Genomic DNA, 24,951 nt, shown 5'->3' with positions numbered 1-24,951 from the left:
ACCGTGTTAGGGGTGGGGCGTTGGGCGTGGCTGGGGCATTGGGTGGGGCTGCGGCAGGTAGGGGGAATGCCTCACCTAGCACGGATCTTACTGCACGTCACTGTTTGACAGCCTAATAAGGTACATGCAGAATGCTCCAGTTCACTTGCTTTACAGGACTTCCCAGTCTAAGGGAAAGTACATGGCATGTAGTAGGTTTAAAGTATCAGTCGCTAGTTTAAAATGCTTTAACAGGTTTATCTGAAGGCCATTCACTAGAACTTATGGTAAAGAAAGTGAGGGAAACAGGGTTGTCCAAAACATGTAAACTCTTTCAGATGCAACGTCTGCATGTTTGAGACTTGCAGCAACGGTATCCTTAGGCGCCTCAGAGGTGGAGACAAATCCAAATATTCAAGATCTATTCAAGGTACATGTGTATGATTAACTGTAAATAGTGTAACAGCAGATCAGTAGAGAAGGCCTCTGTGTATTGTGTGTACTTTCCTCTGCAGCCAGTTCAGCACCACTTTTTCTAAGTGGGTAGCTGCAATGCCCTTTTCAAAGCTGCAGCAGGTGCCAGAAGCCCATGTGTCTCCTTAGTCCCTTTTTGAGGTCTTCCTCTGGGAAGACTCTCCAAAGCAGAACCTTCTATAACTAGTAGGGCCCACAAATATATCACTTTACTAGCAAACACACCGGGCTATACTCAACGTGTGGTCAGACTAATAAGTGTTCAAAACTTTCATTGCCAAGACCTCTAACACAGACTGCTGGAACTGCTAAACAGTAGCTGGCAGAAGCAATTCACACTACAACTATAAGAACAATTACAGACCAGTAAATGTACAGTTAAGCTGTACATTAAGCTGTACAGAGGCGTAACAAAACATTACTGTCTGAGGCAGGGTCCCTGCACCCCCATCAGTTTTTTATCACTTTTTTGCTTTAGAAGTAATTTATTTGTCATTATCAATTTTTAAAAAGCCCCCTTTATGGTAAGTAAGCCCTCACCGTCAGGGCCCTCCTTACCATCTTGTCTTGAATTGTATTGTAATGTCTTCCTTATATTGTAAAGTGCTGCGCAAACTGTTGGCTCTATGTAAATCCTGTATAATAATAATAAACAGGAAAATAGCATATTTAAAGTGACACTAAACTCAGTAGTTAAATCTTAAAAATGCATTCATGTATCTTAACTATTAACAAAATTGTATCTTATTTTTGTATCATTCGGCTGTAAATGATCTCTGAATTGGTGCTAACACTGTCCATCCTTCTGGAGGGTAGTTACTTGTGTTCCCCATGGTCCCTGTGTGTGTTGTAAAGTAAATCTGGAACAAAAAATATATGTAAAGCGCACCGCTGGGATGTAGAGGAATCTTTCACTCTTTAAATATGTAAGAGCAGGTGTGCATAACTCTTCAAACGAACAGGAGAGGAACCCCATGCAATAATTTAAACAAAACACAGTATAGAGAAGAGTGCGACTACCTACAGATGCTCAATGAATAAATGGGTAATAATACTAGATAATAATAATAATAAAGCACAGCCTATTAGCTGAATGGTTGAAATGAAAATGGCAGAAGTGTGACTTACAGTTAGGAAGTCATCGGCGGGCGTCCGGAGTCCATGCACTCACATGGGGATGACGAAGATGGTCTGTGTGCTGGCGATCTGGGGTGTCCAGGGCGTCCCCAGGGTATCCCCAGGGAACCGCGTCCTCGGCTGGCCAGGGACAGGTAGCAGAGACTATACCCGGCAGTTGGATCCTGCACTGGAGAGTGTGGATCAGTGCGGTATACAGCGCGAGTGCTGGGGAGTCAAATCTAATGTGAAAGTCGATGCTCATGGTCAAAGGGAGAGGTGCTGCAGGGTGAGATACCCCTGTGGATTGAAGTGACGGCTACGCGTTTCGAGGGCAACCCTCTTTGTCAAGCCTTGCAGCGTTGTCGGCCGCGGAGAAGGACAATCTTTTAAAATTGACAGGGGGGAGGAGTCTGGTCCGAAAGACTCCAGTGATAGGCTTAGCCGCCGAGGGGCGGACTCGCATTCACAAGGAGGTGGAATCGTCAGGAGCTGTCATACTCCGATCTGATTATTGTTCTGGGGACATTATATGGATAACGTTTCCATAATGATATTCCTAGCTTTCTGAGAGTGGATATTGGCATTGGGGCAATCATAACTACTTAATATTTCTATGTGAGGCATATCATCAATTATCATAGTAATGTGGATATGAACACATTCCTATAAAAGAATTAGGAATGAGAATGTCACATTTAATGTATATAAAAAATATTAAATCTACTAGCTTGGAAGGAGGGACATCCAGCATACCCAACGCACCCATTCACACACCACCCTCCGAAAGGCTGGGAGAATCTTTGGATGCAACAATTATAGTTACTCACTCAAAACCTAGTGACATTCCAATAGAAACTCTCAACGCGATAGCAGTAACATCCAATACTCCTACCATTGGTTCTGTAGAACATATAGATCCGGCGCCTCTGATTGCGCCAACAAAAACTCAACATGATTTTCTCAACATCCCCACGATTTCTTTTTTAGAACAGGGACCTCTAATGCCTCAGAAAGTAAAAAGAAAAGAACGAGAAGAGGGATTAGAGGAGGTTAAAATTGCCAAAATGCCAAAAAAAGAAAAGGAAACAAAAGGAATTCCACAATAAAAATCTTCAACTTATCCAAACATTGTCTTACGCCAAGTGAAATTTCATTACTGAATAAGGGTCTCAATTTTGCCCCAGACACTAAACCTGACCCTTTTACTCTTTTCAAAGATCTGAATAGATTCACTAGGCTCCTGACCCTCCGGAGACATTACTCTAATTCCACCACCAGTACCTTTACTACAGAGTCTCTTTGTAGTTGTCCCCATGAAGTAGAGGTTGCACTAGACACCCTCGAATCACAAGATGGAGATGTTTTGCAAACACTCTATGAACTAGTCGATCATAATTCTACTTTGGATTTTGATTTTGAATCCCTTCTAAATCCTGAAATAATACACACCACTCTCAGGCCCAAATCCACTTTCTTCCCAACACACTCCAAGGGACCCTTCATAGACCCTTTTTACCATGTGGTCTATGCGGATCTACTTGAAGTGTGTGAAAAAGCGAAACACCATCATAATCTCACCCCTCTGGAAAATAAGGCGCTTAAGGACCTTGAATCGAACCAGAATATTGTAATTAAGCAAGCTGACAAAAGAGGAGGTATAGTTATTTTAGATCGCCCGCATACATACAAGAGGGCCTGAGATTGCTCTCGGATCCCAGCACCTATAAACTCCTCCCAGCAGACCCTCTACCAGGTTTTGAAAAAGAACTTGAATGTTTAATCAGCCCCGCCTATGAGAAGGGTATTATCAACAAAAAAGAAAAGTCCTTTCTACAAGCCAAGTACCCCAATACGCCATACTTCTACCATCTCCCCAAGATACATAAAGACAGCAATAATCCCCCTGGACGTCCTATTATTGCTAGTACGGATAGCTTGACAAGTGGCCTTTCAAAATACATAGATTTCTTTTTACAACCAATAGTGGCGTCACTCCCATCCTATATTAAAGACTCTGGACATCTGATTAACATCTTGTCCACGTACTCTTGGGACCCCAATTACAGCTGGGTCTCCTTGGACGTGAGTTCTCTGTACACATCCATTCCTCATGCAGTTGGCCTGAATGCCCTACAATTCTTTTTGGGTCAATCATCGATAAATTACAATCAATCCCAGTTCCTAGTAAATTGCACTGAATTTACCCTAACGCATAATTATTTTTCCTTTCTTGGTAAGTTCTATCTACAGACCCAAGGTACAGCAATGGGGGCTAATTTTGCCCCCAGCTATGCTAATTTAACCATGGGCCACTGGGAGGCGCTATACATCTGGGCACACAATCCCTTTGCCAGGAGGCTCATTTACTATGGCAGATACATCGACGACATAGTAATCATCTGGGACGGCCCCCCCGAAAGCGTTTCAGAGTTCCTGGCATAGTGCAATGACAACCGTTTCGGTCTGTCGTTTACACACGAGGTCAGCAGCACTAGATTAGTGTTCCTTGATCTCGAGTTGTATTTTGCAGATCGAAAAATAGCCACGAGCAACCACGTCAAACCCACGGGAGGAAACTCATATCTACATTACAAGAGTTGCCATCACCCCGGTGGAAAAAGAATATACCGAAAAGTCAATTCTGTAGGCTGAAAAGGAATTGCACACAGAATGGCGACTATGTCACCTCTAGTCACCTTCTCCTTGAGAAATTTAGGGACAAGGAGTACCCAGAGGAACTCATCACCGAGGCCTTTTGCAATTACTCCGACCAGAAACCAGGGGTGGTAAGAAATAATGATGATAATAAGGATAACTATAACAACAAAGACAAAGACATTAGATTCATTACCACTTTTAGCAACAGTTTCAAAGCCATTCAGAAAGTGGTAAACAAGCATTGGCACATCCTACAGAAGGATCCTAGATTGGGACCCAAATTACCGCCCAAACCATCGATTAATTTTAGAAGAACGAGAAATATAAAAAACAGGGTGGGACCGAGTAGGTCTTTTCTAGCACCCGAAGTTGCACCAAAACACTTCCTCTTCGATAATCGGGTCGGCGTTTTTCAATGCAAAAAGCCCAGATATAGAGGAGACAACCACTCCAAGCAATTGAGGGATAGGGGGAAATGCAGGCTAGGCGATTTTTTGATCAATAGCCGTATGTGCTCCCGAGATGAACTTACCGAGTTTGTTGAACCACCACTGGATCCCTGGAGATCGATGCAACTCCGCCACTTTCTGGCGAGCATGGTCCCGGGATCCACGATCCCTCCGCCACTTACGTTGTTCGAACGATTGTGTCTCGAGAAAACCCCCTCTAATCATTCGCTATCCAGGGTTTACAAGCTACTCATAACTCCTGCTGACTCATATGTGCCTCCATTTCTTCTTAAATGGGAGCAAGACCTACAGCAATCTCTTTCAATGGAACAAAGAGCGGACATCTTATATTTCTCTCACAAAGCTTCCATTGCTTGTAAAACGCAGGAAGCTAACTACAATCTGCTCACACGCTGGTATAGGGTTCCCTCCATTCTGCACAAGATTTGGCCACACACTTCTAATCAATGCTGTCGTTGCAATGAAATGGAGGGATCCTTGCTGCATATCTTCTGGTCTTGCCCTCGTTTGGGAAACTTCTGGACAGATGTGCAAGTTATATGTAAGACACTAACTGGGATAGATCTCCAAAATGAACCGGCTGCTATCCTCCTTTACCTGTCTACCTTATCCAGAAACAGATATAAACGATCCTTGTTGATACACCTTCTACATGCTGCTAAAATGTGCATCCCCTTACTCTGGAAAACTACAACTGTCCCCACCACTGCAATGTGGATCTCGAAAGTACGGGAAATCGAGAGGATGGAGTGCATGACAGCCTCCTCACTTCATCAGGAAGCTAAATTCAATAAAAGATGGTTCTATTGGCATGAATACCTCCTTTCCTCGGAGTCCCCAGTGGCGCCACAGTGTAGCGCTTAGACTCCGTCAACTAAGTATACCCTACCCTGTCCTGACCTGGAGTTGAATGGTCTCTTCCCAACCCTCCCCTTCCCACCCCATTCTCCCTTTCCTTCCCTCTCCCCTCTCCACTACGCTATTCCCCCTCTGAGCTGCCCCCCCTTTTATTTCTTATGTATTTATTTTGTTTTTCCCTTTTTCTTTTTTCTCTCTTTCTCTATAAACCTCTTTATGTTCTTTGGAAACGTCAAGTTGATCACTAGATTGCTCCCCAAGATGCCAGAGACAGAAAAATCCACTTGCATAGCAGAAGTGGTTAACATTTGTTAAATATGTCTTATTTTCTTCTGTGATCATTGTATCATTCCCTGTTCAGACAAAGAGCAGCTCTGTTTCTGTTTGTACTTGACCTATTGGACTTTGACACTGTGTCTGCATTGTTGTTATTACAGATGTTGTACTTCTGCTGCTTGTGATTAAAATAAAGAATTAAAAAAAAAAAACTTTTTATTCATCCGGGAATCAATACACTACACAGTTTTGAAACGATTAATAATAAAAACTTTTTATTCATTTTTTTATTTTTTATATTTTTTATATACATTAAATGTGACATTCTCATTCCTAATCCTTTTATAGGAATGTGTTCATATCCACATTACTATGATAATTGATGATATGCCTCACATAGAAATATTAAGTAGTTATGATTGCCCCAATGCCAATATCCACTCTCAGAAAGCTAGGAATATCATTATGGAAACGTTATCCATATAATGTCCCCAGAACAATAATCAGATCGGAGTATGACAGCTCCTGACGATTCCACCTCCTCGTGAATGCGAGTCCGCCCCTCGGCGGCTAAGCCTATCACGGCAGTCTCTTGGACCGGACTCCTCCCCCCTGTCAATTTTAAAAGATTGTCCTTCTCCCGCGGCCGACAACGCTGCAAGGCTTGACAAAGAGGGTTGCCCTTGAAACGCGTAGCCGTCACTTCAATCCACAGGGGTATCTCACCCTGCAGCATATCTCCCTTTGACCACGAACATCGACTTTCACATTAGATTTGACTCCCCAGCACTCGCGCTGTATACCGCACTGATCCACACTCTCCAGTGCAGGAACCAACTGCCGGGTATAGTCTCTGCTCCCTGCTCCGGTTGCCGCGGCTCGGCCTGGCCAGCCGAGGACGCGGTTCCCTGGGGATACCCTGGGGACGCCCTGGACACCCCAGATCGCCAGCACACAGACCATCTTCGTCATCCCCATGTGAGTGCATGGACTCCGGACACCCGTCGATGACTTCCTAACTGTAAGTCACACTTCTGCCATTTTCATTTCAACCATTCAGCTAATAGGCTGTGCTTTATTATTATTATTATCTAGTATTATTACCCATTTATTCATTGAGCATCTGTAGGTAGTCGCACTCTTCTCTATACTGTGTTGTGTTGTAAAGTAGCCACCACTCCAAGCTCACTACCATGATGGACTACAATCTCAATACAAATTAGTAAAGTAAACATGACATTGTAGTGCATCACGGGTAGTCAATCTAAAGCCAAAGGATGCACACAGGTAAGATACAGTTGTGTATGGTACTTGAATGCATTTTTAAGATTTAACTTCGGAATTTAGTGTCACTTTCAATTTTAAATTTTTTATTTTAGTATGTAAGCATGCCCTTTTGGACTAAGAACTTCTTACTTTCTTAACACATATTTGTATACAGTATAAATCCATGATACTGCAGATCAAAATATACAGGCAAAGTTTGGGAGTTAAACAATATATTTAAAACATATTTTTATAAAACATCTATTACATTGCACATTTAAATTATTTTGGATGTCATATGAAATATCTGTAATAACTTCTAATGTTAATAAACAATTGAATAGGCAAAACACTAATAACATATAATCATGAATGATTTTACTAATTACAATAACTCATTCAATCATACTAATGTATAATTGTTATGTTTCTCTATTACTGACAGTAGACCATATTGACAAGCTGTAATGAGAGGCAGGACAGAAGTGACTTGGGACAGACAGCTGAGCTTGCGGCAATACCGGGCCTCAGGCATGCCTCCTAGCGCTTGGTCCACAACATGAAATATATATATATATGTTCAAGACTTTGCTGTGAAATGTTAGAACTTGCCCTGTAACTTCCTCCAGCTGTAATTCAGACTTTACTGAGCATTTTGCTTTCACATTAAAGGTTAAGGTAGTGTATATAGCCAGTGTAGCGCCTGTGTTGCTTGAGGATCCTCTTTATTCTCCATAGACTCCTGTGCAGTAGAACTCTTTTATACTTTCATATTCCCACTTAACTGCACATTTTATACAACAGTATTGTCCACAAATTTTTATAGAAGCAATCGACATTGTGATAGAGATAGATAGATAGATAGATAGATAGATAGATAGATAGATAGATAGATAGATAGATAGATAGATAGATAGATAGATAGATACTGGTTCTCTGTTGAGTCCATGTAACTTGTTCCCATTGCTTTTTGTTCCAGTGCTTTTTTTTTCTAAATTCTTCCTGTTATTTATATCTTTGTATTAAACATATGCACACTGTAGTGATTCTAAAGTAACAATATTCACCCATGCAGTGACAATTTAAAATTAAACAGTAAAAAAAAAAAGTAGGATCAAAGAGCTTTAGGGTCCATTCAGACCCAGACACAATAGTTGTGGTACACTTGTGGTACCACTTTTGTTGTGGTATACTAAAATGCATGCACCCTGGAGATGCATTGTCTTAGTGCATAACATGCATTAACATACACTGCGGAAATGTGAGTGTTAGCACAATGCACCATAGCGGAAAAGTGTTTTCCAGCCCTCAATAAAATATGATCTGGTATCTTTTATATCACGTTAGTAATTATGTCTGCTTCTGAGTTCCAAATGGTAAATAATACCTGAGAAGGCTAAACTCCAGCCCCATGTGCAGCAACTGACACATAATACTGAATGACATTTAGCTTGCTGAAGCAATGTGTATCATAAACAATTGCCTTTTTTATATAAAATACCTTTTTTTAATCTTTTGTTGTATCTCAGTGTTGTGGATCTCCATCAGCCTTTTTTGCAATCACTTCCTTTCTACATACTGTACATGTATTTCAGGAATTTCTCAGAGCAGTTTCTTGATGGTGACAGTGGAACATGCCTACATAATGTGTGATAAACTAGTTACTTGTGGTCTCCATCGAATGTCAATGTGACAGGTTGGCAACCTGGATTGCTGTCCAACTAGGGCTTTTATTGTATTTTAAATTCTGACACTGCTACAGTATACCAGGCCACCTTGCTGTTGAAATCTTCATATTTCTAGGACCCTGTGGGTTTTACTTACCACCTACTTATATATATGTATATATAATCCCAAACTGAGACATTTATGCTCTTGCATAGTCCACAGTGGCTTTCAGCTGCAGCCCCTTGCCAGGAATAAGAGTTTTTTGCTTGGGGTGGGAAAGCATTTAAAAAAAAATAAAGAACATTAAACAATGACAGTTATTGTTTGATTCACCCTGACTTGATTTCTATTATTTTGGGGGGAAGCTACAGTTGGACTTGAAATACTACTTCTTTATAGTTTTTACTTAAAGAAATTAACATTGCATTGAAATTTTTCTAAGACTCTTAGGCTCTTTTCTATATAAGCCTAAATATATGTCGAAACAAGTTTTCATTTAGTAGAATAAATACTTTTTTCTACTGGCAGTTAAAATAAGAAGATTGGAAAATTAAGCTGAACTACACAAGCATTGCAAGTTTTTTGTTTATGAAGAGGCCTAAATTGTGTAAAATAGCATGTTAAGATCCATAAATATGTGTGTATGTGTTTATATTGTGTTTAATGTGTTTATATTTGTTTAATATCAACAATAAATTTAAACTAGTTACTTTAAAGACCAGTTGAACTAAATCAGCTAAATACATTCCATGTGCAGCAAAGTGTTTGCAGTTGCCTGAATAGAATAGCATGTCCTCTTCCAGAATCTGCAGAGTGGCACTCTTGCTCTCTGTGGGGAAGCAGTGCAGATGTCCAACACACAACTACTAAATCAGACCTATAGCTCTGCTATCAGCAAATATGATGCTCTCTGCTGTTTGTAGACCTCTGCAGAGGGATCACTGCTTCCCTATAGAGAGCAAGGGTCCAATTCTGTAGCAGGCTATATCTGATTTATAAAGGAAATGAACTGTAAGACATTGAGCATATTTTGTTTTTAATACACTTGGAATGTATTCAGCTGATTTAAATTGAACATTCAGTTAGACTTTGAGACTTCTTACTTCAACAGAAAACAATGTGATGGGGAACTTTTGAAGTTCGTAGTTTTTGACAGTGGACTGATTCCTGATTTTCATATTCTGTTCCTATAATTTAAAATTATTACACCTGTCTCTACTCTAAATCTTCACGGAAATAAATGCAAAATCTGACCATGCTTAAAATATGCTTTTTTGTGTGTGCTAATGACAAGGATTTGTGATGAATAAGTGACAGCTAGCACTGCATGTTGATTGGTAACAGCACTGTGGCAGACACCCCAACCTGCAAAACCTTATTTCAGGGAGGTATTTCAGGGAGGTTCCTCTGTACCTGCTCTCAATAGTAGTCTATGTCCGCCCTCTCTTTGCAGCAAGTAGCTTCTTCCTTCTGAGAGCCAAGCCTCGTTCTGAGGCTACTCTAGAGATCACATGACCTTCCTCCAGGAGGCAAGCCTCACTCTGAAACCTTACCCACTGATATCTTACCTGAAGGTAAGATATCAGAAAATGCCTCTCTCACGGACGTCAGGGAGCCGCTATCTAATAGAGGGAGACTCCCCGAACATCAGGGAGACTTGAGATCCCTGCTGTGGTAACAATTGGTACCATACCACTAACGTGTAGTGGTGCAGATCTGATAAAAAAAGGTTACAAGCATGTAACTGGAGATATGCTCCGCCCAATAGTTTTCTATTTACTTTTTTTAACTTTATTCACTCTTTTTCTGTTCTGCTCAGTCCCTCTGAGGGTGTTGTTCGGCATTTTTAAGAATAGCCCAAACAGCAGTGAGAAGCCTGACGGAGGTTCGGCTCAGCCGATCCAGATGTTGGATCGGCTGAGTCAAACTCCTTCTGCACTTCAGGTCGGCCGAACATGCTGAGCATGTTCGGCCGACCCGAAGCCACTCGAAGCAAGCCGATGTACGGCTGAAATCAGCCGTACCAGCCTGAAGTGAATAGCCAAACAGTGTTCGGCTCACTTCACTTCAGATTGGTCATTCACTCGGCTGCCCTCGGCAGCTTGGTGAATAGACCCCATTGTGTACAATTCTGAGATGTAGCACAATTTTGAGATATTGAGAATATGTCTTAGAATAAATATCTCATAAATATGAGTGTAGCCCCCACCACCTTAAGTGGCGTGGCTACTAAAATGTTGTGTTCCTAGCACTGTAATCAGGCTGGCTGATTTGTATTCTGACATCTTCTGGTTAATTCTAAGTCTTTTGCTGTTGATTGCACCTGCCTGTGAATTTCATGGCCAGTGGTACATGCTGGGCAAAAGCATATATGCTTAGGGATTGGCATGTGCTCAGGCAGTCTGCCCCTGGTCTTGGTCTGGGGGGGGTTGTATGTTCAAAGTTGGAGAAGCTGACTAGGCCTCAAGCCTGGAGGAGGCAACATGAGGGCCCAGGCAGGGTCTGGGACTATCTGGGGAGGATAATATGGACCTCGGGAACAAGTCTGGTGTCTCTCCAAGGGACGATCTCATGCTCATTCCTATTTAGCTACTGTTTTACTGTACATTGTCAGTTCCTGTTCTGCTCAAGTATTATCTGCACTGTGGAAGCCTGAAGGGATTGGTGAGTCTGGAGTCTGTAGATTTTTGCTATGGATGTCTGAAGCTCCTATACCCTCTCTCCCAGGTTTGCTGTTCGTTAAAGCCTTGAAAAAAGTCCTTAAAGTGACTGGGACCCAATATATTGGTCACATCTCCCCACTGGCTAAGGATCTACCCCTGAGAGAGAAATGTCAGCCCACCCTACCCTCTGGGGTTCCACCTCAGGCTTCTGGGGGTCACTACATGAGAAAGTAATACATTTATCGATTCAATCTTTCTGACATCTCTTCAGCATTGAAAGAAGCAAGTGTAGGGAAACATGTGACTCTGCAATGTCTTTACGAAACAAGATGGGAAAAGGCACAGAGGAGACTAGTATGGCTGCAAGATAACAAGAGGGAGTGTGCCATATGTCACTCCCAATATTACAATATTACAATGGGATAGACCTTTTAGATTGACTACCAAGCTCACTAATCTTCTTCCGTAACTGGCACTTCTTTAATTTAATTCACCAGTTTGCTAATCTATACCATATATGCTGTTGATAGATGTATAGTTAGGATAAAAAGGACATAGTCAATAAATGTCATTAAAGCATTTTTTACTCCCTTCTATAAAACCTCAGTTAATCTAAAGGAAGGCATACAGAATGTAAAGCATATTATGCTACTAACATCAACACCATGTTATTCAGTCAAGCAACCTCATCCTTACTGAGCTTCACAGTATTAAGGAAGATCAACCCACACATTTAGTTTTCCAAACTTATTGACCATAATGTTGGAATTGACCCAAGTATCCATGTTGTATACCCAAACCACAAATATTCTATTTTATGTCTGCCTATAGAGTATGAAATGTCATGGTTTGTCATTTGCATTTATACACACAAAATAAAAGGGAAAAAAGTACAATAAACAATTATTTAGGCAAAGCTAGCATTGCTTAATAATTAAGTGCCAACATCTAATTGTCATTTTTAACTAGTTTTTATAGCATTGTTTTTAACAATATTGTTAATTTCTTGGCTGCTGTGTTTATTATTTGAAAGGCATCCAGAATGACTGTTTGCTGCATAGAATTTTAAATTTTTGATGAATCCAGCTTTTAAAAATATGCAGTTTTAGATCTAAGTGTCACATTGCAAAGAGGCATTTAGAGTATTGTTTATTAGCTGACAAGCAAACCACAAGTCTAATTTTCACAATGTGACTTTTACCATGAAAAGGCTATGCCTAGCTCCTAGCTGGTGCTTTTATCTAAATGCATTGCTCAATCTGGCAAATTTCACAGTGATTTAAACAAAAGAGAGACAAAAGAGATTTTTGCTGGCAAAGAAAATTATTTTAAAGGAACTAAACATATCAATAGGCTAATTTTGTAGTGTAACACTCATTGCACAAAAGTGCAATAACTCATAGTAGCCACTGAGAAATTAACCTTCACTTTCCCTAAGTATAAATAAAATGTTGACTGGCTGCTATGGGTTACTGCTCTTCTCACTGTCCTGTTGAATAAGCCAGCATATACGGCAACATAAGACTTCTTTTGTTAGTATATATTTAAACTAATGAGGTGGTCAGTTGGAAGAAAGCTGCACTGACTAGTTACAGGACACTCTCTCAAAAGATGTACTGTATGTCAAGTGTAGGATGGTTCAATGCCAGTTTATTCTAAAAAAAATAATTATTATGGCTTAAAGGTGCACTTATAATGTCCTGGCCCCCTACCTCTGTAAAGGTCAATAGCTAATAGTATGTACAAAAGGTACCTCTTATGTACCTGGAAGGTGGCCAAGCTGAACAGGTGGCTATTCTTGCACCCCTTGTCTGACTCCTCTAGAGGTGGAGACAGGAGTGCAGGCACACGGAAGCACTGATGCAGTGGCTTCTGCAGATTAGGTACCGGAGCTTGATTGTGATGACCTGGAGGTGATGGCCAGAACTGGCAGCAGACAGAGCAGTCTAGCAAGGCTTTAGCTGGAATTGGCTCGGGGAGTACAGTGTCAAGGAAGCAGAGCTTGAATGGAGCGACTGGAAGATCAGGATCTTAGTTGGGGTCATGTATGGAAAAGTAGTGCTAACTTGGTAGATGCCATGCAAAAAAGTCACAAACTGAGGTCAAACACAGGAGAGACTGATGCCAAGTTCAACGTGCCAAATCAGAAGTCAGGAGAGAGGTCTTGAACGTAAGCCAGAGTCAAACACAGGTCAGTAGAATCACAGGAACGGGCAAAAGGAACACGGGTAACAGCTGAAGACCAGTCAGCAATGGGTTCAGTACTCACACTAATTTTATAATCTATGTGACGCCAATGAGCAGGCATGTGTGCGCTCATCACGCTGATGATTGCGAGCAAAGTTTTCAACGTCAGCACGTTCGTGCATATTTCTGCATTTGCGTTCATTTATCTGTGTGTTGTTGTGCACTATAGCCCTGGTGCATTGCACTTTATATTGTGGTGCAATTAACTTTGCTTTGTAATGCACCACAAGGCAAATCTGCACCACACGGCAGTGTGCTACTGTGCATTGCTTAATGTGTGTTATAATGCGGGTCATGGCTTGTGGTTATTGCACCCTAGGGTGTAAAGATCCCTTATGGGAAAATGAATATATGTGTCATATGTGCACAATAGTCCCTAGTTTATTTATGTAACGTTCTATAAAGATAATGGGATCATATACACTGAGTGGCCAGATTATTATGACCACCCCATCAGTACTTCGTTAGGCCACCTTTTGCATTCAATCCTGCGGCGATTCTTCTTGGCATTGACTCCACGAGATGTTGAAAGGTGATGCGAGGAATCTGACACCATGTCTGATGAATAGCACTGTCTAGTTCTGTGAGATTTGATGGTTGTGGAACCAGCTGCCTCATGGCTCTTTCAACTTCGTCCCACAAATGCTCAATTGGATTGAGATCTGGTGATTGTGGGGGCCACCTAAGCAAGGTAAAGTCTCCCTCATGTTCTTGAAACCGCTCCTGCACAATACAAGAATGGTGCATTGTCTTGTTGGAAGAAGACACCTCCATCGGGATACGCCATCAACATGATAGGATGAACTTGATCAGAAACGATACTTTGGTATGTTGTGCTATTCAGACGTTGCTCCACATGACTTGAAGGGCCCAAATCATGCCAGGAAAACATGCCCCAAACCATAACAGTGCCCCCACCAGCGTGAAGGGTTGTACTCATGCATGTGGGGTGCATGCTTTCATGCGGTTTCTGCCAAATTCTCACTCTGCCATCTGCATGATGCAACTGGAAACGTGATTCATTGGATCACATGACTTTTTTCCAATGCTCGACTGTCCAATCCTTGTGTTCCTGTGCTAATTGGAGACGTTTTATCTTGTTAACTGCAGAAAGCAAAGGTGTTCGAACAGGCCTTCGGCTTCCATATCCCATACGATGCAGTGTACGGCGAACAGTGCGTTCAGTGATCATTTGAGAGGATCCCTGATTAAGATCTGCAGTAATTTGATGCACTGTTGCCCTTCTGTTGTCTTGTACCAGTCTTGCCACTCTCCGTTCTGCCCTAACATTGACTAGTCGCAGACGGCCACAATTCGCACGTTCAGACCCAGATGTTTGGCTGACAGTCCAGTCTTTAAACACTTTACCACCAGCTGCTCTTGAACATTTAACGAATTCTGCTGTTTTGCTGATACTCGCTCCATGGATCCAAGCGCCAACAATCATCCCACGTTCAAAGGCTGTTAAATCGCGTTGTTTACCCATATCTTCAGAAAAAAATCACTTCTACTGTCGTGGTAAACAACCTGCTTCCCTATTTATAATGGTCTGGCCCTCTAGCAACTTCAGCGCGAAATTATAGCTAATTTGCCTACAAACGTCATGTGGTCATAATAATCTGGCCACTCAGTGTACAGTAGATCCTAAGGCAGAATTTACGGGTGGATTTTTAAAATTTATTGAGGAGTATAATGTTACTGAATTTTCATACATTGGTGCAAAGTAGAACAAAGAAAAAAAAGGAGGAGAGCAAAAAATACAATTGGAGTAGACATGACTAAATCGTACTGGATGTTACCACTAAACTCATCAAACCTCAGACATTATGGGAGGTCGAAGAGTGGGCATAGCATGGTATTCATATAGAAAAGTTCAAATTGTATATTATGTGTTAGATGAATGCATTAAGAGCATGTCTTGGAGCAACTAGAAAATGCAAAATATTGCAATGGCTTTCTGCTAATGAATGCCACATGAGGGTAAACAACTAAGGTCATATGTCACACGAAAGGAAAAAAAGTAGAAAAGTAGAAGGAAAAGGAGGACCAGGTTTAAGGGTAAGTATTACAGCAATAGGATTACTGGCAGGGTGAAGGACAATGTAGAAGAGCTGGAGGGGGTAAAGGGGATATACTACAGGAAGGTGTGAAAGTGGGTAAAGGGGGGGGGTGTCATCTGATTGGTGTGATAACTAGAGGGTAGGATAAATTCAATGGGAGAGCCGAGCCTGAAAATGTTTTATGAAGTTTTTTTCATTTTTATTGCACCCAGTGCAGATTGCTTGGCTACATTCACTGCTAATGCTAAATAACCCAGTAATGAAGATTATAACCTCAATCTAGACTTGTTTTTAAATAAAGACCTGCAAGTAGCAATTATGATTTACAAAGGTCATTAATCAAAAGCAACCAACATATAACTCCTTATAACAACATATACCTCCTTATTAGATAAGCCTGGATGTGTGCTAGAAAGTAGATATGTTGCCCAGTTGTTCATAGTATATTCAAAAGTCTATGGGCTAAGTTTCTATCTCTTGACATACCAAATGTTTCTTTTCAACAAACTGCATGAACTCTTTGTATTGATAGTCTAGTACTTTTTATTGCCTGTGTTGTAAGAAGCATTTTGTTTTGTTTTCTGTGTGCAGAGACGCTTGTGGAGCTCTGCGCATAGTCAGAATATAAACAGAATGGGCTTATTAAAATGCCTCTTTGAGATAATGTAAACTATAGCTATTCTTTTTACATATTCAGGCGTGAATCTGGGCTTGGTTTTGTTTAGTTAAGCCGAAGTACAATACAGTGCCGGTGACAGAGGCAATCTAATGCCTCCGCATTTTAGTATCCAGCAGAATACAATTACCTTGAGGTTACCTCAGCTGAAAATAAAACAGATGCGAGTGACTAAAATGCTCATACAAAACCTGGTGCTTAAAGGAAATCACTATGTAGGTAGATTGTTGTTTCTTTTTATCATTTGCTGTATATTATACTTTTTGCATCTAGGTCATCAAATATCAACAGAAAGCTGGTCAAATTGGTACTTTGCAGGGACTGTAAAAGGCGCATGATCAAAGGGCAAACATTAAAAGCTGCTGGAGACTTCCTTTTGAAATTTCTCTCACTCTCCTTGGCGAGCCAAGGACACCACACATTAAGGCAGCAGTTGTGTTTATATTTAGCCTATAGAAATCATATTTTTAAAGCTGTTTTTTTTTTATGAAAATAAAAAAGGTACACTTAACCTTCTAAATGGAAAATTGATTTAGTTAAAGCTGAAATACGTGATTCTATGGCATCATCTATTTAATAGACTGTGATCCTCTGCTTTTGTTTATTGCCCATCTGTGAAATGACACATTTTCAACTGGTTTTATATTGACAGATGTACTTCTTTGGAAAGCAAAGCTAGTCATTGTTTTATTCTTTTAATGTATTTCCCAGATATTTGTGTGGGCCACAATGGATCTCTACAGACAAGTTATGGCTTCCTTTCTGCCCATGCCTTCAAAATCACATTATATATTCAGTTTAAGGGATTTCTCCCGAGTCGTACAGGTAACAAAAGGCACCAAATCTCTAAACTAAAATACAAACATTTAATGTTATTTGTTATTTACTTTTAGCAATTTTGGCCAATCACGCACCTATATTTAATTGGTATTGCAGTGGAGTTCCACGTTGCCTGCATCAGGTGATGCTTTTTGCTTTAATGTATTTCTTACTTTACATCATTATATTAGGAGGGGAAGCACACAATGTTAACTACTTGCTGTCTTAATATTTGCACACTCATGATAAAATCTGAATTTGTGGCTAGAAAACAGCTAAAAACTCCCCAACAATTATATATTTTCTGAAAGCAGAGGGCCTGTAGAATAAAAAAAAGTTGCAATTTTTTATGTTGCATGGTATATAAAAGATGGGGTCATGCTGAGTAAATAGATGCCAAACATGTCACGCCTTAAAATTGTGTGCGCCTGTGAAATTGCAAAAACCTACATCACCCAAAATATCCCATAGGCAATGCTTTAAAAGCTTTTTACCTCTCAGTAGTCTCCATTCACACATAGGCGTTTTGAATTCAGTGCAGAGCCTGGGGTAGCCAGCAGCGGCAGCAGAGGAGAGCACACTCCGTGGTACCGTACAAGCAATCAGGGGGCTGTATAGGCGATGGATCACTTGTATGTGAACAGCCTTCACCAGTTGTTTACAGCTGCTGCAGTAGTGATCTTGGTAAAACTGCTTCAGGATGCCACCATTTATCCACAAAAAATGCCTGTGGCAGTCCTGAAGCAGTTAAAGAAGAATTCCAGGCAAATAAAACCTTAAACCCCCCTCCGATCCAGTGGTCTAAGCTCCTGTGAGTTATCACATCCTATACAGTACATAGGACATGAGGACACTGAGAGACAAGCCATTACTGGAGTGGAAGAGAGAGACTGAAGGGACCAGTCTTGGAGCCAGTTGAGATCTCGGTTAGGGTAAGTCTATCTCTGTTATTTTAGCTTCCTAGGCAAAATGAGCACCTAACCCTTGCAGAGCAAGGGTAGCTCCATTGCAAGGGTTAAGGTTTTATTTGGCTTACACAGAGAAAATGGCCTTTACAGCTCCTAAGTGTAGTTGACTGTGAATATAATTTAATATAATAAAAAAAAATGATATGATCTAATTTTCCATAATGTCCTGAAAAAGTTCACATAAATAAAGATGAATATTAAATTCTATGTTAGAAAAAGAACCTGAAAATATACAAAAGGTTGAGTGTGTGAGGGAAGAGATCAAGATTGTCAGTTCCACGAGCAGACTTCAACCTGTGCAGCTTAAAGTGATATTAAAGTCAAAAGAATTTTAAGCTATTTCAAATGCTGATGAATTTACTTATGATGGATGCTTCTCGATGTTTAAAAGTTTTAGTTTCCTGCAGAATCAGCTGGTCCCCTGAGCATTGGTCCTGAGTTACTGTTTTAGAGTGACTCCTTTCTCAAGCAGAGAGCTATGCAGTCACTCTTGTGTGATCTAGTAAGCTGTGTGGGTCTCCACAAACATATGGACACAGAAAATCAAGCTACTCCCCCTCCCCCCTGGCCCCCTCACTTTCCTTCTCCAAGTTAGTAGATGAACAGTTGCTGGAGTCTGCCCTGTCTCTTGTGAACTTGTACTGGACAGGAAGTTAAGGGAAGCTGTGCTCAGAGACTTGGAAGCAGCTATTCAGAAACATGATGATTGTACATTAAGTATTTGGGCAAAAAAGTAAAGCAATGCTTTGCTGAGCAATGTATATATATTTGATCTGGATTCGTTATTGAAACATTTTTTGAGAGTGTGATACTACTTTAAAGTGAGAAACAGCATTACATATATTCTATCTGAGTGGAATGCCACCAGAGGAGAAATATCCTTGAAGAATCTAGGCAAGGTGTCTGGAATTTAAAGGGTTAAACATAATCTGAAGGTGCATGTTTGATAGATACCTAATAGGTAAAAGATACCTCAAACTATTTTTATCTATGTGTATTATAAATTGTACTAGATTGTTTACGGATTTCGTCAATAATTTGCTAATACGCTAATGTCACTTCATTTCACTTGCTCTTCTCAGGGAATTATACTCTTGAAACCCACTCAAGTAGACCAGAACTCTGCAGCAGCACAGAAATTAATGAGACTTTGGATTCATGAGGTCTACAGAGTGTTCTGTGACAGGCTTGTCAACAGTCAGGACCGAAAGACGTTTTTCCAGATAGTGAAGGTAAAGTATGAAAAAAAAAATGTTCTGTCATGTTCTTTGAAACTATAGTTTGTTTAAATTGCTGACAATTAGTGACAATAGTTATGAATTATATTTTCAGATAAACATGTAAAACAAAATACTTACTTTCTGACTGATTCAGAGATATTATCATGTAAAAGTGATCACACTGGTATCCTACTGTAGATCTATGTAGGAATGTGCATCTATAAGTGTAAAATTCATGACAAAATGTAGAGGAACAAATTAAAAATATATGCAGCCAAAGTAATAAATTCAGTAATCCTTTGTATTGTTACACTTCCTATTAACCCTTTCCCTTACAATAATTAAAAGGGGAACACCACTGTTGTCAGCTCAGTGGATTAAAGTGCATAGAAATCCTAAATGAAATAACGTAAAGTGATACTAAACTCAGGAGTTTTGTGTAACATTTCTTTATTATTATTTTCCATATCATACATTTCATAATTACATTTCAAATCTGTTATGCTATTATTCACCTTACATCTCTCCTATATAATTTAGCATGGAGTTAAACCTTAAAATACATTCAAGTACCCTAGCTTTAACAAAAATGTATCTTATTTGTGTATCACTCAGCTGTAGAGTGCAGACACTGTCCTTCCTTCTGGAGGGTGGCTACTTTTGTTCTACATGGTCCCTGTGTGTGTTGTAAAGTAGCCACCACTCCAAGCTTGCTCCTGTGACTACAATCTTATGTCTAGTTTCCAAGTTTGTATTGAGATTGTAGACCATCACAGGAGGAAGCTTGGAGCGGTGGCTGCTTCACAACACACACAGGAACCATGGGGAACAAAAGTAGTCACCCTTCAGAAGGAAGGACAAGGTCAGCACAAATTCAGAGAAGATTTGAGGATCTACAGCCGAGTGATATACAAATAAGTTACATTTTTGTTAATAGTTAAGGTATTTGAATTAATTTTTAAGATGTAACTCCTGAGGTTAATGTCACTTTAATTTTGCTGCAGAGTAGTAACTCATAAACAATTGCCTTTTTCTAGAAATAAAACACTTAGTTTCGCTTTTCTTTATCCCTTGTTGCATCTCAGACCTTTAGCCTCTTTGCAGCCACTTTCTGTTTACATGCTTGTACTCCAGAGATAGCTGCAAGGTATTTCTTAGGGCAGGTTCCTGATGGTGACAACAGAGGACCATGTCTGTGTAATGTGTGTTAATACAGCCACTTGTAGTCTGCATCTGAAGCCCGTGTGGCAGGGTTACAATGTAGAAGCAAAGATGGAAGACAGAGGTATAGTAATGTCACAATGTAATAGGAATTGTGTCAATCAGGTCTTTTATAACAGGTTCTGATAACTTACATGAGATTTTAATGATTAGGTTTATACGCTCTTAAGGTTAACAGTGCTAGTTTTTTTCACAATGTACAGTAACTTCAGCAACTATTGGCTAGCATGTACTGAAACGAATTGCACCTTGACCACTTCAGTATCCAGTGACAGAGAAAACAGACACACATAGGTTTTCTTACTAAAGGCAAATAGGCTGTTAATTTTGCAAGGTAATTTTCCCTGTGGCTCAGTGACTGAAGTAACGCACTGCTGACTTCCATCATGCAATCATGTACAAGCAAAATACTGTATTTTATATTTACCTTGCACATGATTGGGTGTTATTTGCAAAGTGAACACTCTATTTGCCTTTAGTAAATCAACCCCATTGACTTGAACCTGGCATTAGCAGCAGCTTCATCGAGATTTTAGATCAGTAAGTCTCTACTGAGATGTCTTTGGACATGGGGAGCATTTACTCTCCAAACCTTATCACTTGTAGGGGTATGACCTAGTGATGAACAGATATAACAGAAGACATTTTAGATTTATTTTAGAACAATATATTTTTAAGTAGGTGTGTGTTTTCTTTAAAGTTGACCAAGCTGTATTTCTTCATTACATTTGACAAAAATGAAGTCACAACACTGACTGACTAAATTAAATTACAATTCATTTGGCAAGTAATACAGTTCACATACTATTCATATATAGTATATGCTTTTCAAGTGTTTGTATTTACCTGTTTGCCTAAAGTTGAGGTTAAGCACTCTGTATTGGGTAGGTTGATTATGCAAGGGGTCCAAAGACCTCCATTGCCAGTTTGCAGGAAGTAAGGTTAGCCATAACTGGGCTTATACCTCTCCTGTTACCCTGACCACCTCTGGGGTATTGGTTTTACTAAAGAACCAAAACCTGTAATTACCAGACTAGTTTGTAAAGATGGCTTGACTTTTTAAACAAGGCCATACTTTTAAAGCTCCCATGCCGTATTCATAAGCCCTATGGGCAGATATCAGCATGATAAGTGGTCCACATGCTCTAGACATGGTGAGACTAGCCCTAAAATCTAAGGTGCCAGGGTTTTGTGTTTTTTTTGTTTTGTTTTTGGGCGATAGACACTTCCAGGCACAGCCCAGTTAAATTACTTGCATATCTGTAATAATTTGCGAGTATTTCTAACAACGTTTTTCTATTGGTCTTAACTATTGATATACTGAATTAAAATAACTTTGGTTGTTACAGATTTTTGTAGTTTGCATATCATCATTGTGCTTTGGATTGTCATTTTAAATAAGCCATATTCGTTTTCCCCTTGCCTGTTTTCAGTCAGTGAGTCCCAGAAAAGACAAGTCTGTTCACTTTGGTTCTTGGAAAATATCTGCTTCAATCACACACATTTTAATGGCCTTATCATCTGTGTGTAGGAGTTAGGTATTTTACTGTCTAAATGACAGGATGAAAAGGTTGAAGCACACAATAGATGCAGAAGAAATGTATTTATTATTGCTCATGGCATGTGACCTTTAAGCTGAAATGAAAGCCCCCCTCTGGTTTACTATGTTGTGTGCCTTTAAAAAAAACTTGATAAACTAGGACTTTTTTATTACAGAATATTTTTTTTTATTATTCTGTATTGTATTGGTAATTGTTATTGGTATAATTATGTTTTTCCATTTATATTCTATGAATGTTCATAGGCTAATGCATGCAACAGTACCTTTTACAACACACTGTAAAAAAAAAAAACCTCAAAAAAATAAAATAAAATAAAATAATAATTATATATAAAGGAAGATTTAGCTTCAAAGATAGAACTTCATGGAGTACACTCACCAACATGTGTTTTAAGGGATTTTCTGTCCACATTTACTTAAATCAAAAAGTGATTTGTATTTATTATGTTAATGTAGCGGTGCAGGGGCGATGTATGTGTGTGCATTGTCACGAGTCACAGTGCTGAATTTTATACTTTTTTAATAGGCTTTAATAGGCCAGAGTCCTATAAATTCAAAATTCCCTCCACAGGAACTTCAGTTCAACTCTGATGGTTTGGTTGTTATCTGCTAAATTTAAACAATTGAGGAGTGTTCAGTTGCTCAGCTGCTGCGAGTGCTGAGTTAGCAAACTGCCGCTGAATGCTGTGCTGCAAGTCAGCACTCAGCACTGCTAACTTAGCGCAAGTGAATGTGGATGCAGAGCGCTGAGTGTGACGGAGGAGGTAGGAACAGAGCACCTGCGGCCATTATAACTGTGGGCACACCTGTCAGTGCTGGAGAAAGGTGCCTGAACTTCGAAGGAGAAATTCAGTGTGGGAACCTACATTTTAATGTTTTGGTGGATGCACACCAAATATTCGTTGGACAATGGCATTTATTAGTCAAAAATATTATCCTCTGCCATTTTGCTTAGCACTGTTCAGCCGAAGTGCTCAGTGAAGCTGCTGCAGCGAACTGAACATGCCTTTTAATTCCTCTTCTCTGCTGGGCTGATCTGACTGTGCTGACCCCGCCCCCTTCTCATGAACTAGCACATGCAAGTGTCAGATATCCTGCGTACCCAGGTCTGAGGAGACTATCAGCAGCATTTGTGACAGAGCAGACAGCTGGAGAACTCCTCCCTGTGAGTCATCAGAAGATCTCTCCACATGGCTCTGCCTATGCTTTGGAGGAACGGTTTCCTCCACATGTTCTCTCTATCACTCTCTTTTGTGTGTTTTCTCTGATCTGTCTCTCTCTCTCCCTCTCTTTCTGATCTGTCTGTCTGTCTCTGGGGGCTGTCTCTCTTGTCGCACTGTTATGCTCTCACTTGGCTGCCTCTCTTGTCGCACTGTATCACTCTCCCCGGACTGTCTTTCTCTCTTGCCACACTGTCACGCTCTTGCTGGGCTGGCTCTCTTGCCACACTGTTACACTCCCTCCAAGCTGTCTCTCTTGCCGCACTGTAGTGCTCTCACCGTACTGTCTGTCTTTCTCGCCACACTGTGGTGCTCTCTCTGGGCTGTCTCTCTCACTGCACTGTAGCGCTCTCCGAGCTGTCTCTGTCTCTCTTGCCTGAGGAAGGCTGCATTTTATTAGGATGGATATTTTTTGTAAGCATTTATGGGTTTGACAAACAGTAGAGAAGAAGTTGAGCTTCAGCTGCAGCCAATAAAAGATTTACTAAATGTCTTAAAAAATGTTTTTTATCTTCCAAAAACACTGGGAAGAGATAGTAACAAAAAAGAAAGGTAGGTGGCTACCAGGAAGGAGTGCTCCTGTAGAAGTACGTACCTGGTTACCAGGTGAGATTAGGAGGAATTAGCACACTGGTCAAGGTCAGACTCAGATAAGGGTATTGAAATTGGAGATGTGCTAGAGGAGAGAGAGAGGTTTTTCTTTAATGTTACAACTAGACAGAGAAGAGAGTTAACTTAATGTGCCACTACAAGGGGTAATGCTCTTCCAACTGGTTCAACTGAGTAAGCATATCATGCAGGACAAGCTACTGAACAATAATGCACAGCAGATCTTCTGCTGAGCGGTATACAGAGATCAGACATTATTGATGGCCCAGCGTTTGATCTGTTGAGGCTCTGGAAACAATTCAAGCAAAAAGGGAAGTTGAAATCCAGCCTATCTAAGAGGGTGGCAACCAGTGATGTAGAGGAAATCCATGTCTTGCCTACTCAGGTAGGGTGTAATACTGAAAGAAAGATGGGTCCCAAAAGTTTACATATAAGTAGAATAAGGACATAAGGTGGACCCCAAATCCACTGCAACTGAACAACTTGGGTAACAGCCAATGTCACACCAGAATTCTCAAACCAATGTACTTCCACCTTTTGTCTCCAGAACCCAAAGAATCTACCAGGTTTAACTTCAGCCTGCCTCTCAGCCCAAAAAATCATCTGAGTAACCTATGACCCAAACTTTGTATGGTTCCTGTCCTAATATCAAACAAAATACAGCAATTAATAGGATGATCAAATTATTCAGCCAGCACCTCATTAAACTACATACTCAAGAAGAAGAAATAAACTTCAAAGCAAAAACAACAAAAAGCTGCAAACACCAGACCAAACCCAATATCACATCTCCACTAAATGCTTACACTGCACGTCATCTTCTATAAACACTGAAGAAACACAGCAATAAACTGTAACCATGTGATGGGGGGAGAAGTATATTCAACTTTGTAGTGGATTGGTACCAGTGAGTGAGGAT

At 40.3% G+C, this 24,951-nt stretch overlaps 1 protein-coding gene across 1 annotated transcript in view; it reads left to right on the top strand.

The window, feature by feature from the left end:
* The window catches only part of LOC108784922 (dynein heavy chain 3, axonemal-like), an 899,093-nt gene that overhangs the window by 606,396 nt on the left and 267,746 nt on the right, over positions 1-24,951 (top strand). Inside the window, exons 45-46 of the mRNA XM_018553871.1 lie at positions 17,126-17,239; positions 19,284-19,433. Of these exons, the coding sequence (XP_018409373.1) occupies positions 17,126-17,239; positions 19,284-19,433 (264 nt within the window). The remainder of the gene's footprint in view (positions 1-17,125; positions 17,240-19,283; positions 19,434-24,951) is intronic.

The sequence above is a fragment of the Nanorana parkeri genome, unplaced genomic scaffold (assembly GCF_000935625.1).
Source record: "Nanorana parkeri isolate BGI_ZX_2015 unplaced genomic scaffold, ASM93562v1 scaffold132, whole genome shotgun sequence".
Classification (NCBI taxonomy): domain Eukaryota; kingdom Metazoa; phylum Chordata; class Amphibia; order Anura; family Dicroglossidae; genus Nanorana; species Nanorana parkeri.
This window is presented reverse-complemented; position numbering and strand designations above follow the sequence as displayed.